Source organism: Harpia harpyja, chromosome 3, assembly GCF_026419915.1.
Source record: "Harpia harpyja isolate bHarHar1 chromosome 3, bHarHar1 primary haplotype, whole genome shotgun sequence".
Lineage (NCBI taxonomy): Eukaryota > Metazoa > Chordata > Aves > Accipitriformes > Accipitridae > Harpia > Harpia harpyja.
Window position 1 is genome coordinate 54629315 of NC_068942.1, and position 15291 is coordinate 54644605.

Here is a 15291-nt window from a genome sequence, read left to right on the forward strand (position 1 = left end):
CTCTGCAACAGACCCACCAAAGAATGCAGCTGAGCTTATGTGCCAAGTGTGTGGCGCCTTCATGAGAACATATTTAAGAAAGGGCAAAAATGCCACACAGGCAGAGAAGGGGGGGGAGGGGGAGGGAACAATAAACAGCTGGCAAACAAGAAAGCCAAAGAAGGAGGACGGGGAGAAGGTGCTCCAGGTGCTGGAGCAGAGATCCCCCTGCAGCCTTGGAAAAGACCATGCTGGAGGAGATATCCACACTGCAGCTGTGGAATACCCCACACTGCAGCACTGGATATTTCCTGAAGGAACTGCAGTCCACAGACAGCCCCCACTGGAGCAGGCTTATCCTGAAGGACTGCAGCTAGTGGGAGGACCCACACTGGAACAGGGCAGAAGGAGTGGCAGACAGGAACTGTTACGGACTGACCATAACTCCCCACTCCCCATCCCCTGTGCACTACTTGGGAGAGGGCAGGAGGAGACAGTAGAGTTGGGAACAAAGGAGTGAAGTTGAGCCTGGGAAAAGGGGAGGGCAGGGAAAGGTGGCGTTTTAAATTTTGACTTTCTCATTGCCCAAATTATCTTAATTAAAATTAAATTAAATTTCCCCAAGTCAAATCTGTTTTGCCCATGATGGTAGCTGGTAAGCATTCTCCCTGTCTTCATCTTGACCCACAAGATTTTTCATCCTGTTTTCTCCCCCTGTCTTGTTGAGGAGGGGGAGTGAGTAAGCAGCTGGGAGGGAGTTTGGCCCTTACCCAAGGTTAATCCACCACAGGCTCCTAGATCTAGTTACAGTCAGATGCGGAAAATCCTGCTGGAAGCTTGGGTCCAGGATGTGGGAAGGGGTATAGCTGGACAAAGTTGGGCAAAGCCAGTAGTGGTTTTGCTGGAACCTGAATTGCAAGGATTATTTATGAAAGTTGGGATGATGGACAAACTATTATGCTCCAAAGGGTGGAGGTTAGAGTGAAGTGGCTAATGACATATATTAAGATAGCGATCCACTATCTTATTTCCCAGCACATCATTTCCTCCAAACTTAAAGGGTAAAGATCTCTTTTGACAGAGTTCAGAGATCCACCAATTAAACTGAATTCAGTCTTTTGTAAGGATTGAAAATGACACTGTGAAATGAGGATGCTAAAATGTGACCATGACTTTGAAAAGGTAAAGTATCTTTACATGTAAAGGCAATATGCTTTGTAAAAGTGTTAGTCTCTCACCTTTAAAGAAACACAAATCACATTCAATGCTTCCTTGATCTGAGGATGATGTGATTCATGAACTAGCTCCTCACAGATCCAAATACCAAGGCTGCAAAGAGCAACACATCTGCAAAACAATGTTGGAGGACAAGTTTTTGAGAAACATGCTACAAGAATGTGCAATTTTTATGATTCATGGTATGTCTTGCTAAAATCTAATAAATATGTTTTTAATATTTCAAAAAGAACTACACAAAAACCTTTATAATGCTGTAACATTTAAAAATGAGAAAGAAATCCCAAGTACCCTGATGAAGGCATAGGAAAGGACAGAGGAAGCCCCTTCTGAGCAACTGAAAAATCCAAAAGACATCAAGAACTCCTGAAATCCATGTATGGGAAATTCACATATATTTTCTTAAGACAAAGTAAAAATTGTGGTGTGAGGTTCCTCTTCCCTAAGTGAGATTTTGCTTATATTTGTTTAGAGCTTCTGGGACACAGAGACAAGAGAGGGGAATGTTATTCATTCATAGATATTTACCTTTTTTTAGATTGACAATAAGCAAGGATGAATAGAGGAGGAGTAGATGAATGCTAGAGACAGTGTACATATTGTGATTAAATACTTCAAATTTTGTTGTTTCTTCATTTAAAATCAGGAAATAGAAAAGTGTAAAGGTAAAGAGTATTTAGATAGATGCATTCAAATCAGCAGAGATGGATGAAATTTGTTCAGAAATGTTAAGGAGCTAGCTTAAGCAATCTCTGAATCATTAGTAATTATCTTCAAGAACACAGGCTGCAAATATATTGGAAACAACTTCAGAATTCAAAAATCCTCTGGATAAAATTGGTGAGCAGTCCAAATCAACAAGATGAAAGCTGCTCATGGGAACTGCAAAGCATTACATCTGGGAAGGAAAAATCATATGTTAGAATAAAAACAGAAACAGAAGTGGCTATGAAGCCTGTGCTGTAGAAAAAGGATTTTAAGGCTACACAGAATCATGAAACTGCTAACAAGTAGCAAAAATTCTACATGATAGTGTAAATAAGATGTCAAACCACCCTGTTTTGTGCATTGTTGTTGAAATCTCAATTGCAAGACTGCCTCCATTACATCCTCATTAATACAATTTAAGAATAAAGACAAGCTTGAGAGAGTCTAGGAAAAAAAGCGACAAAAATAATATACACGCTTTGGGAAATATTACATATGGAGGAAAAGTTGAAGGGTCTACTGGGTCGAGATCACAATTGAGGAAGGAAATCATAAGAAATCTTCTGATGTGCAGTAAGTCACTGAAGAGTTTCGTTTCCAGCAGAAAAGATTTCTCCTATATACTGGTCATAAAAATAACCTGACTGAAAAAATAAGGTAAGTATTGGAACAGTCTAAGATTTTTGTAACTTTCTTCTTGGAGAAAATTTTCAGGACCGTTTAGGCAAGCTACTGCCAGGAATGTTTTAGACATACTCCAGCCTTGGAGGAGGGGGAAAGCTTACAGAAGTGCTCCTGGTCCCTTCCCAATCTACACTTCTGTTATTTCCACAGTATGTGTTTCAATCCTTTTTGAACAAAAGAAAGTAAGAACATGGCATGGATTTAACAATGAACACAGTTTGTGTAAGCTGACTCAGAAAATAAACCTTTAGTATATAGAAGAGTAGACAGCTCTAAGTCCATGTTACAATTTTAAGTTTTCTTCATGCTATTGAGATCCATTCCACACCTGATGACCTACTGATGTGAAAACTATTCATGAGTTTGTGAGGTTTCTACTAAGAACACTGGTTTCGCTATCATTATTCAGAGTAGTCTCTGAAAAACTGTAGTTATGTGGCTACAATGTTGTTAGCAAAGAATCACAGCCTTAACAGAACAAGCAGGAGAAGAGAACACAGAGTTCATTAACCTATCACTTCTTTTTCAGACTGTCAGCAGCAGGAGAGGAATTTGATTAATACAGTTATTAATCTGTATAGATGGAGGTCTGAGAGTAGAACGTATTTCAGATAACTGACTTCCCTGAAGCTCAGCTGGGTCAAGTATGTAATGAAACGCAAAACATTGAGCCTCTGTGGAAGAGATAAGGAATAGAGATTTATAGCTTGGATAATAATAACAGCACTCAGACTTGCTGGAGATATAAAGCTATGTACCTAAGCTCCACGAAATCTAAGTTTTTTCCTAGGAAACTGCAAAGACAAATAAGCCTCTATCACTGGCTGAGCTGACATGGCAAAATCACAATGCCCATCTTGAATACGACCTCTGATAGTATCCAGGTGAACTCCGTACCGCTGTGAAGCAGATGGTATCAGAGAGGTTATTCCCAAAAGAGACAGTAGATAAACTACTGCCAAGGAGTGAGGCAGTCAGGCTTCAGGAGCTGTGGAAACATCATTATCCCCGCAACGAAGACATACCCATCTCTCTCCCAGAAGGAGGAGAGGGACACAGGCAACCCAAAGAGACATTGGGAATGTATTCCTTTTTAATCTTCATTTAATGTTATTACACACAGTGGTCCAACTTTGTATTTTGGGGGCAGCATAACTCCGCTTTCTGAAAGGCTGGGCATGCACATGTGCCTGTGCTCCTACATACATGACCTCACAGCCAGACAGGATATGGGGACATGCAGGATGTTCCCTTCCTCTTCCCAGCCACACTGCCAGAACTGAAGATGCTAATACTGTGTTCTTTAGTGCCACAGGATCAGTAATAATGTTCTGAACCAAACAAATTTAAATCGCCTTTTTCAAAAGCAAAGTGGAGAATGTTATGCTTTTTGGAACTCAGTTTCATAAAAGAACATGAAAAATGAAATGAAAATTATCTCAGAACATTCCTTCCTTCCCCTGTGTTGAGAGAGATTACCAGCTCAAGTGAAGAACAGGTAAGTGGGGAGATGAAAACTGCTCTTTGTTTTCCAGCAAAACGTTTTAAGGTTCATTGAACCTATCTTTCCAATAACATTTTTCAGGCACTTGGTTCTAGTATCTTGCATTTGTTAAGTGACTTTTATTAGCTGAGCATGTACAGACACTCCACCCAAACAGACAAGGCACATAAGTGTGCTCTTCCTTGGTAGGCATTACAGATTCTTATTCCAGTCCCATACACAAGACTTTATAACTGAAAGCCTCAGGGGACAGGGAAGGAGGAAAAAAATCCTAAGCAAATTAAGAAACAGAAAACTGCTAACTATCTTCTTTGAAGTTCTCTATTTGATGAAGATGCCTAAGTTTAAGCATCAGAACAATCATTCCCAGTTTAATGCTTCACTCAGTATCTTCTGCTTCTTTTCCATACCATAAAGAAAGGCTCATGTAGCTTGGATTATTTCTGTTCTTCTAATTAAATCATGTGGTCTAATAAAAATAACCATACCTCCCTCGTAAGTGATATTGTCCTTAAATCAAACTCAAAAATGCCTCTCTAGTACAGAAAATCCCTGAGCCTAACACCGGGGTAGGCCGGGAGAGCATACAGCTTATATTCTTACTGATATTAACACGCTTTTCTGTCAACCACTATCAGAGAAAGGATACTGGGCTAGACCACCATTTGGTCTGACAAAAACCATCTGTTCTGTTATTATCTTTATTTACAAACAATTTCACATTCACATGGTAGACCACAGTTTTGATAGTGGTAAAGATAACCATGAACAAAACACATACAAACTTTTACTTTAACCTTTTCAATATATCCAACTCAAAACAGTATAATAAAGAAAAGAATCTTAATTTAGAAACTCTTTGATAACCTACCGTGCAGGTCCAGACGGCTCCTCTCTTGCTGAACTTAACACAGTTTTAATTATGAGTTCCTAAAACAAAGAGGAAAATATTCACTGGGTTACCAATAACTCCATGACACGAAATGTGTAGAAAATTAGGATTTTTTATAGTACACACAGGTATGTTGCTTAGCTGAGTCTCTAGGTTTGTGGTCAGATGAACTGTTTGCTTACCACTGCTCCAAGCTTCTAGTCTGCCCCAGATGCTCATTATTGTGCTACCCCAAGAATATACCACAGATTACTGTCCTAATGTTGGCTGATTAACCATTTATCCAATTCTTGCCAATACATTTCCATAAAATATCAAGGCGGGGGGGGGGGGGGGAAGCGTCCCTGAAGCTAGTTTCTGTGAATAGCCCTGAAGGGTATTATGGAAAGTATCTATTACCTTGAGGTTTAAACAAGCCATTTTTTCCCTTCCCAAACTATATTGATTTAAAAAGTCTTTGGAAGTAGTTGCAGAACAAGTGACTACAGTGCCTTAAGAAGGATGTCAAGAAGAATTCTGACTCAACTGCAGTGAAATGCCCTAAAGCTGTAGGTTGCTCTCAATAAAGCTCAAGTAAACAGCCATTTATGCAATAAAAATGAGAAAGAAGGAATTCAAAATCAGTCCCCAAAAGGGAGCAAGGTGTAAAGCAGTTTCTGAGCCATCATCTCTCTCTAAATTGAAACAGTTTGAAAACTTGTGGTGAGCCTTTCTTAGGCATAGTAATCATACCTGACATGCATACAGCAATTAAACACACAAACTGAGCTCTGCCCAGTTTCAGTATACTGGCACACTACCCAACTCTGTGTTACAATAGAGAGGGTAAGGTCTCCATTAGTCTTTGCTCTTTGTCTAAAAAGAACATACTGATGTACAGAGCTTTTCTAAAGCTCCTAGGAACACAGGCAGATTTCACCAGTTGTGAATTCCCAATAAATTAAATTAATGTATCTTGAACCTCTCAATCTTCTCCTTCTCAGCTGATTAAATCTGTGAGACTGCAAAGAGCCATAATGACAGTAGGCTTGAAAAGGTGAGATAACACATCATTTTCTTTTACAAACATATGAAAACACTTTATTATTAAGTTAGTAGCAATTATAAAGTACGTTTAGCAACGTAAAGTTTGACAAGATTTTATGGGATCTTAAGCCTTATAATCCATTTTAAATGATTTCTGAAAAATTTTAGACTCTTAAAATTTTAGTTAATATTTCCTAGAATAACATCATATTAAACATATGCTTGGTAGCAGAATACCATCCAAATATTCTTAAAATTCCTACCTTAACATCCGTAAACTGAGACACAGCAATGTCAGGAATGTTTGGGTGAAGAGCTGGTAGTTCATGATATAAATTGGGAAAACAGACTAGGGATCCTAAAAGAACTTGTGCTTCAACTCTTGGTGCCTAAAAGAAAAAAAGGTGAAGAGAAATATATATTCTTACTGCAATCAGGAAGCTGATGTTTCTAGCTGCCTATAAAGAGAACAATGGCTGAACCTCTACACAGCTATTTCCCTTCTCCTTCTGTAAATTTTGTAGAGGAGCAAACCACGACCACAGCCCCAGGGATTGCTACTCATGCACACCCCAGACTCCCATTTTCCAAGACGGTCAAAAGGAAGTACAGGAATTGTTAGGACTACAGACAAATGACTGAGCTGCTAACTAGGCTCAGGTCTTCCGTTCAGCTAGGTGAAGAGGATGTGGAAAACTACATGAGGCATTGCTGGACACGACAGCTAACAGCGTAAGAAGCTGACAGAGGTTTCAGATAGTACCTTGAGCGAAGCTGGATTTCATAGTTAGTTAAAGGGGGAATGATGTGAGAAACAGTCAAAACTCACAGACAATTGGAGGAGAGTATTGGGGAGCTTTGAGAAAGTACAGTCATGCAAGGCCAACAGCACCTAGGTAATCATATCGGTATTACTATATAAGGCTGAAGTTGCCTGGGTAGCAGTATCAGAAATACATCCAAAATAGTGCAAACAGTAGCAGATTTGAGTTCTCAATCCTGATCAAAGTCATTGCATAGCGGAGATACGGAGGAATAAATATACTTTTAAAATGAAGGTACAGTCAAAATGGACATTTAGTTTAAAGCGCAGATAAATGGCAGTCACAATTCTGAGAACTCTGAAGTAAAACAAGATTCTCTGCTTCAACAGCAATTTTTGCATTCTTCACATATTTTCTGTAGAGGACTTGCACGAGTAGTGTTCTAGAATAAACCACTCACAACATCTGTACTTGCTAACAATTACATTGACTACTGGGGACAAGTTAACACCTTAGTCAAGGAAAAATACTGCTCAGTTTTCTCTCAAACCCCTTGCACATAAATGAGAATGAACTGATGAAAACTTACATTGAGGAAAGAAGACGCAGCCACTCTTCCTGCTGCTACAATGAAATCCATAATAAGCATGGTGGCACCAGGCAAACCAAGTGAAAAGAACTGAGGAGAGCAGTGCTTGATGATTGTATTGACAATATCCTTGCAGGAGGAAAAGGGAAAAAAGGAAACGAAGAGTATCAACAAGATGACCAATGAATGAAAAAAAGGCAGGTATTTACCAAAGGTAGAAAGTAAAAAAGCAAGAAAGCAAATTCATTGTGGCAGTTAAGACACTCATTACTGAGCGAAGAGTCGCGTAAAAAGATAAATTCCTTAAGTATACTCATATTAATAGAAGTAAACTGTGGTATACTTTATAGATCAATTTACCCTTAGACACTATTGTATGAGGTTGGTACCAGGTCACATCTTATAATCATTTACATTTCACTTTTAAGAGTTCTATAAATGATTAACCATTCATTTAAATATGTACAGGAGAGATACAGTGACAATATGAGCTATTATACCTTCTTAACAACACACTTAAATCCTCTCCAACAAGAATCACCTGACTATAACTTTAAAAAAAGGTGTTAGCCTCTTACATATATCCATATGGAATCAAAATATAAAGAAAGAATTATAATCAAGTGGTTTATAAAATTTCTGGTATGTAGTTATTCAACACAGCATACTGCATTCTTGTAGACTTAGGCAGTTTTCTAAATTAATGTAACATGATGTAATTTCTTCAAAAGTATTGGAAAAAGTATAAAATGTTTTAACTATTAAAAAACATCCCAAGTTCACAGACAGGCAAAAAAATAACCCTTTTCCTCCTTTGAATAATTCTCCAATAATAGCAATAGCCAACTAAATGGCAGTATGTTATAGGAAGATTTGCAATCCAGCAAGAAAAGCATTGTAAACTGGTTGTTAGAGGACAAAAACTGTCCATCTGTCCTATGCATAGCCATCTGTGAAATAATTTTGGACTAGTTCTATTTTGCCCAGTTAATGAAAACAGCATTGTTTGAACCTTTGATCTCCCTGTGCCTCTAACTGCTCCTCAAAAAAGTTCACAAAACCAACTTTTTCACACTTCTGATGGAAGCCTTTAAAAAGGGTGTTTAAGCCATACAATATTTTCAGACTTGCTCATATTAAAACCTATGAAAAAGATCTAGTCCCACTGATTATAGATATACTCAGTATGTCTCAGTTTGCTAGTCCCTATACTTGCTGTAGAAATAAACTACTTCAATGTAGTGAGCACAATTTACTTTCCCTCTAGCTAAACTGCTGCATCTGGGAACAAGTAAGAACAGTAGACCTTAGAGAGATCTGCTTCCTTCTCTTTCTTTTCTTGCATGCTTCAATCTGTAACATACAATCAGTAGAAAAATGAAAGAGTACCTTTTCTGCCCTTGTATTTGCTTGAAATGGACTACAAAAAAAGCACTTCTGATTACAACCAAGAACATGAGGGCCATTTATCAAAGTTTAGAAAAAGTATCAGTCACATAACTATTTTCAAAGACAAAGTTAAATTAGTCATCTGAAAATCCATTCAGTATTTTTGATAAAACAATTTTATTTTTAGTTATACTATTTATATTAACCTGAATTTCATAATTAAACTTACTTGATCAACATGAAGAAGTCCACAGTGCATTATATTGTAGAAATGAGTTAAAAAATCCCTGTTTGGAGAAACATCTTGTCTTCGCTTCATTGTCTTACAAATGAGTTTATAAGCATGTAGCTTTCCTTGTTTGTATTTATCAGTCAGCATTGTTGCCTACAGTTTTAGAATGATATTTATTATTCATAAATTAAAAAATTACATTAAACACTCTTCTACACCTATATGAGCTTTTATTTCTGTTTCACTGCTCAGTGCTCAAATTTACCTTGAACAGCCATGGTGTTAGGATTCTCAGTGGTGGAATTAAAACTGGTGGAGATGGTGAAGTTAGGTTATCTGTTGAAATACCAAGATTGTCTCTTATCTGCAATTATTAAAAACAAACCAAAAAGATAAACATTTAAGGGAAATATATTAAGGTGGTGGTTTTTTCCTTCTGAAAATCCTGCCCTATCAGGTCAGGTTGGAGAAGAGGTTCAGTTCTTTTACCTTGGCCAGATTCTGCCACAGTTCACACAGGTAATCAAAAACCTGGGCATGAATCTCTGGATCCATGATGCTGTTGACATCTCCCAAAATTCCTAGCATTCGCCTCCACATCACAGTAGCAACATCTGCATGCCATCCTGTAAGCGTTCCCCCAGCCATCACGCTGCAACATTCTGAGGGGAATTCACTAGTTTCTGTAATGGAAGAAAAAAGTATAGTGAGACCTACCTCTCCAGAAAAAGAAAAGTTCTGATATAACTATTACATACATAGTTTTCTTAAAACCAAAAGGAAAAAAAAGATCCGGCTTTCAGAGTAAGATATTTCTTACCCATTCAGCCACCTCAACACTGGATATGTTTAACTATATGTCTATTATCAAACTCTGTAGAGGAAGAATTGTCCTGTTTCTTATATTCTTTCCATAAATAACATTTAAGGTCGCTACTGGAGCCCTAATAAGGATCTGATGGACCTAGTAAGGCCCCTCATTTTGTAAGTGCTGTCTTACACTCTTTGGAGTCAATGTATCTCCAGAACTCCACTTGCCCGCTTTCAAGTAAAATTACATTTCAACTTTACATTTTTCCCAACAAAACAGAAAGACTATTTTCCTTAGAATCTACTAGGAATGTATTTCATTGCAAATTGAAGAGAAAGGTGAGAGTAAACTTGTCTCAGGCTACTGTTCTTTAAGCAGTAAATTTGTATGAGTGGAGAGGCAACATTCAGTAACCTAGCACCACAGTCTAACTCTCACCTAGCTCTCTCTACACATCAGCGTTATACGAATGAACGTTCTTTTTTAGGTGAAAGGTGATTAATCTAGTTTGTCCATACAAAGAAAACTTCAATAGATTACGATGGCTACAGTCTACTCGGCTCTCACTTACCTAGCTAAACAGCCACACTAAACTAGCTAACAAGCCCCAGTTTTAAAGCAGTAGGCATCCAGAATCTCCTTTCCGCCCCCTCAGACAGATTTTGAAAACACCTCAGCACCAGAATTTGCTGACATCTTCTGAAAATCTCGCAGCTCCCACAGGCATACAAAATCAAAATTAAATCTGAATTCAGCCTAATCGTATAGCCTCTTCTTTTGAAGATCTGGACCACTGTGGTAGAGACACTAATGGTTTCTAGGTCGTAGAGTTCAAAGTACAAAGCAAAATGATGATATTTCTGTCTATCAGTAGGCCACTTAAAGGAAAAGAGTCTCAAATATACATCAGACACTCTTCTGTTTCCATGAGACCAAATAAGGGAGAAATGGGAACTTATTATTTACAAAGAGAATGTATCCTAGAATTCAATAGCTAAGATAGCTGAAGTAATTATAAATTTGTTTAAATATGAAAGGGAAAAGATTCAAACTTCCAAGGACAAATTATAACATTACTTTAAAATTACGTCTTATTATTTGTACATCAATAATAAAACAGTCCATGGCAGGGCCACATATTAGATTAAGCTGCCACGACTCTAAGCATCAAAAAGAACAATTATAAATGTGTGGACTATTAATCCACTGCTAACAGTTCCAATGAAATGCAAGATAAAATGCAAGAGGTTTTTGTTTGCTTTTAAATCACCATAATTAAATATTTTTAAAAGTGCAGATGAAATAGCCTTGTACAGGATTGTCTACAACTAATGTGATACTAGCTACTTCACTATATGGCATTGGAAAGAAAGAAAGAAGAAGTTTATATTTTCTATTCCAGATATTGCCTAGGTCATCTGGCGTCTGTAAAACAGAGTGGTGGAGCTTCTCATCCAGCTGCAGATCCTTCTGCTCAATATGATCTGCATGAAGAGTGGCAGGAGAGGGTGTCTGTGATCGGGATCCAAGAGCAGATTGGATTGGAGAAGCACTTTCAGACCCTGCAAATGCAATTTTTAACAGTTACCTTAAAAGCCTTTTCTATTTTCTTGAGCTACTGAAATGTTGTCTAAACATAGCATTAAAAGAAAACTGAACTACTTCTATATATCAAATCTGGGCAAAAAAAGATATAAAAACTGTAAGCAGATGTCCCTGTGAATGGTGCTCTGAAAGAAAACTAATTACATGCAGGAAAGCTGAGTGATGAACATCAAAATCAGATGGGTAAATGGATTAACAGAGCTCTATTTTAGGTCCAAATAATTTTAAATGTGTTTGTTCTGCAGCACTTTCAGTGTTCTCAACCAGTCAAATTTCTCTCCACATTCCCTCACCTAAATTTCTCTCCAGCAAAGCATTTAAGCAGAAATTTTCCTGGAACAAGTGCTCTTCAAGGTTTATGGATGCATACATGTTTGTTTATAAATAAAAGCTCAAACCAGTAACAGACAATTTTTGATGTTTATCTGACAATTGAGCTGCGAAAATCCATATGGAGGGAAAGCTCTGTAAAGTCAGAGGAACGTTATTTCCTCTAAGACAGGAAAATACAAGTGTTTGAATGGCAGTGCTGCAAAGGCATTTTTTCCGTGATCACCACTGAGCAGCATCCTCTCTAGGCAACTATTTGTTCTCCTCTACCAAGAGATCTGTGGAGAGGGAGCAGGTACTTGTACTTTTCTTCTGCACTACCTTAGTTCCACTTCCTGAATTTGCCTAATGATCATTATAAAAAGCTGAGTTTTGTCAGAACAGTCAGATGGCAGAAAAAAAGAAAACAGATATTCACCACATACTTCCCTACACATCAGCACGTTACAATGGAAGAATTCAAACCTATTAATTTTAACTCTTGGATAAATGTAACTGGGACCCAAAAATATTATAATGATATGTGAAGTTCAGTATTGGAGATAAACTGAACTTTAGGGATAGCAACGAAAAACTGAGTCTTTTAAAATAGTAATTTTCTCAAATTATTGGCTGCGAAGTGTTCTTTCTTGTAAAGCAACAAATTTAAAAAACTTGACAGAAAATGTCAGTGTTATCAGAACAGACATTGTGGTAAACAAACTTAATTACATTGTTAAACTGCAAAGGTCCCCATCTCATTTAAATGGCAAAGGCAATAAAGCTTTTACCATCAATTTAAATCAACACCTCTGTGCAGGAGAGATGGACACTACTGCTTCACACACAGACTACTGTTTAACGGCAACAGGTAATGATACTCTCCTCTCACCACTGACCACTTGTTTTCCACATGCTAACAAAGATAGTGTAAAATACACACTTAAAAGCTGTTCAGAGAAATACTTTCCTACTTCTCTTCCATTCAGCTCATTAAGTGGGGATGGATGAAAGCAGATCAAGAGAAAGAGTGAGAAAGAGTGATGGGGAAGAGAGAAAGCAAGGGAGAGTGGGATAGAGAGGAAAGGAAAGGGAATGAGATGGAGAGAAAGAGCGGGCAGGGGAGGGGGGGAAACAGACCTTCAAATGATGAAAGAGAATGGACTGAAATAATTATGGAAAATTTGCTGAACTACTGGAGTCTTCTAAGAAGCACTAAAAGATACTCCAGCACATGTAGATCCAAATTTGACTGAGACTACTATGGGTTCAACTTGTTCTAGGACTAGGAAACAGAAATCAATAGTAAACTCAATTATTTGCTAGGAATATGAAATAATGCCTACATGCCAAGAAATTTGCCTCCCGAAAACCTTCACAGCAAAACTATTTAGAAAAAAGTAGTCTTCTAAGCAGCAGAACCACTGAAAACTCATTTCTTACGAGCATGTTTTGAGGTTGAGTTTCTGCATGGATTTGCTGGTATCTAATACAGTGAATTCATGTTGCAGCCTCCCTGTCATGGGACTCTACATACATGCAATTTTCACTAGAGAGCTGCCTATCCTTCATAAAACTTCAAAAAAAATAGTGTCCTTCTGTTTTCTTCTATGTCAATTTAGCAGAAATTAGACAATGGGCTCCAACACTGTTGGGGGCATGGAACAGTCACACAGAGACAGACAGTGTAATTGCACAAGTCTTGCTTCCTCAGGAAACCCAGCTAAATGCATGTGACACACAAAAGCTGCCTCTCTAAAACAGTGGTCCAAACAACAAGAAAAGACAGCCACAGAATCTCTCAATGGACAACTCAGTCATTAATTGCAATCTTATCAATTCAATTATAGTGCAAACTTGGACAAAAATATCAAACAGTAATGAAATTATTAACATATAAAAACAAGCAAACAGAAAAAGAACAGATTTTCTGTGGGGACTTTCAACGAGCACACTGCAAAGGTAAAAATGAAGAGAACAAAAGTCAAGCTGAACATTGTTGAACAAGCTGAACAACAATATCCAAGAAAGCTCATACATGCTTCTTTCAGCAGAAAGGCAATTTTAGAAAGTAAAAATTGTGGCAGGGGAAGTAAAGATTTCTTTCAATATCTCTGAAAATGCAGAGTTTGATTTCTTACAGAGAACAAGACACGGAATGTAGGTATAAGTTTTCACAGATAAACAGGTACTTGTTCCCAGGGTTGTAACAGGAATGGTAGTGCGTAACAGTCGTGGAACAAGGAGTGTGAAAAAGACTATGGATGTCTTTACTTCTCATTTACAAAATCTGGCAAGAGACCGTTCTTCCAAATGCTCTTCAGAGAGGAAGATTCTCTCTTTCAGAAAGGAGCCCATTCAATTTGGATTAAGTGCATCACTTGGTCGTTGCTAACTGAATTGTTATTTTCCCTCTCAAGAAACAGTTGCAAAGTAAACTGGTGGAGCCTCAAGCTCATCAACTGAGGCTGTGAAACACTGCTTCCTTAACAGGCTTACTTTTTCATGAAAACAACAGGGAACGTACTAAACAAAAAAGAATTCTTAAGTTACACAAATGAAACTGATCTTACATGGCACAGTAACTAACATTTTGCATATTAAAAGCTCCCAGTTACACAACAGACAATATAGAGAGAGGTTACGATGGATGTATATAAAAGAATCCCATGATGCTTCAGTGTGATACTACACAGGTTTGAAAGTGCACTGTCAAAGCCTTCCAAGGAAAAAACTCTTCCTGAAAATTAGCTATTTGACTACTAGTAATAGAAGGACACTTGTAAGAAATCTAGCATACATTATGGGATAAGAGTTTTCTCGCTGGTAATTGTATAGATTTTTCTCGTGAAGGGTTTAAAATACATTCAGCACCAAGCCAAGGATCATATGGGTAACTAAGTCAGACAAAGGTTTTCCACTCATGTTATTTCACACACTACTTTTCAATAGCAATCAAAAAATAATTGAAATCCAAGAATCATCTTATACAGAGTATAGATTCATTGCAGAAGCTGGAACTTGCATTCTTCAGGATGGGTGGAAAATTTCTGAAATAGATGCCTTTTTTTTTTTTTTTTTTACTTTTTTTTTTTTAACTACTTTACCAGTAACAGTTGCAGCTTCAGCAGACAATGGTTGCTGATTGAGACTACTTGTTTCTGAATCTATGTGGAGTGTAGTTAGACTGGCCACTTCTTGCTCCTCGGTGCTCTGTTGCTGTCCTGAAATTGCATCAACGTCAGTGGAAGCTGGTGTCCCTGCCTCAGTGCCAAAGCTGAAATCTGTATGAGGAAAGCACTGTATTAACTTACAATCTAAAAATACCACTAATATAAAAATCAAAAGCTCAGGACCTCCAAAATCCTCCATGGAAAACTTGTACGTACATCTCCTATGCTACTAACACACAGTTGCAAAATTTACATAAAATGTAACAGCAGAAAGTAATTGACTATTATGAATATTCTCATTTCTGTCACAAAACTGTGACTGTACTTCTGGAGAAGGCATTCCTATTGCATGTCCTGTATTCTGTTTAGTTGCTGTAAGTGCACCTACAT

General features: G+C 37.7%; 1 protein-coding gene across 15 annotated transcripts in view; it reads right to left on the reverse strand.

Moving 5' to 3' along the window:
• Positions 1–15291, reverse strand: part of RALGAPA1 (Ral GTPase activating protein catalytic subunit alpha 1) — a 135020-nt gene that overhangs the window by 64169 nt on the left and 55560 nt on the right. For 13 of the 15 annotated variants that reach the window (XR_008234504.1, XM_052782626.1, XM_052782624.1 and 10 more), the window contains 9 exons: positions 14836–15012; positions 11224–11376; positions 9493–9686; positions 9269–9367; positions 9001–9156; positions 7383–7511; positions 6293–6418; positions 4983–5041; positions 1218–1326 (listed from right to left, as the gene is read on the reverse strand). Coding sequence is in view for 14 of the 15 variants with exons in the window: in XM_052782626.1 (XP_052638586.1) it covers positions 1218–1326; positions 4983–5041; positions 6293–6418; positions 7383–7511; positions 9001–9156; positions 9269–9367; positions 9493–9686; positions 11224–11376; positions 14836–15012 (1202 nt within the window). In the remaining variant the exon portion in view is untranslated. The remainder of the gene's footprint in view (positions 1–1217; positions 1327–4982; positions 5042–6292; positions 6419–7382; positions 7512–9000; positions 9157–9268; positions 9368–9492; positions 9687–11223; positions 11377–14835; positions 15013–15291) is intronic. The other 2 variants (XM_052782628.1, XM_052782638.1) reach the window with 1 other exon arrangement.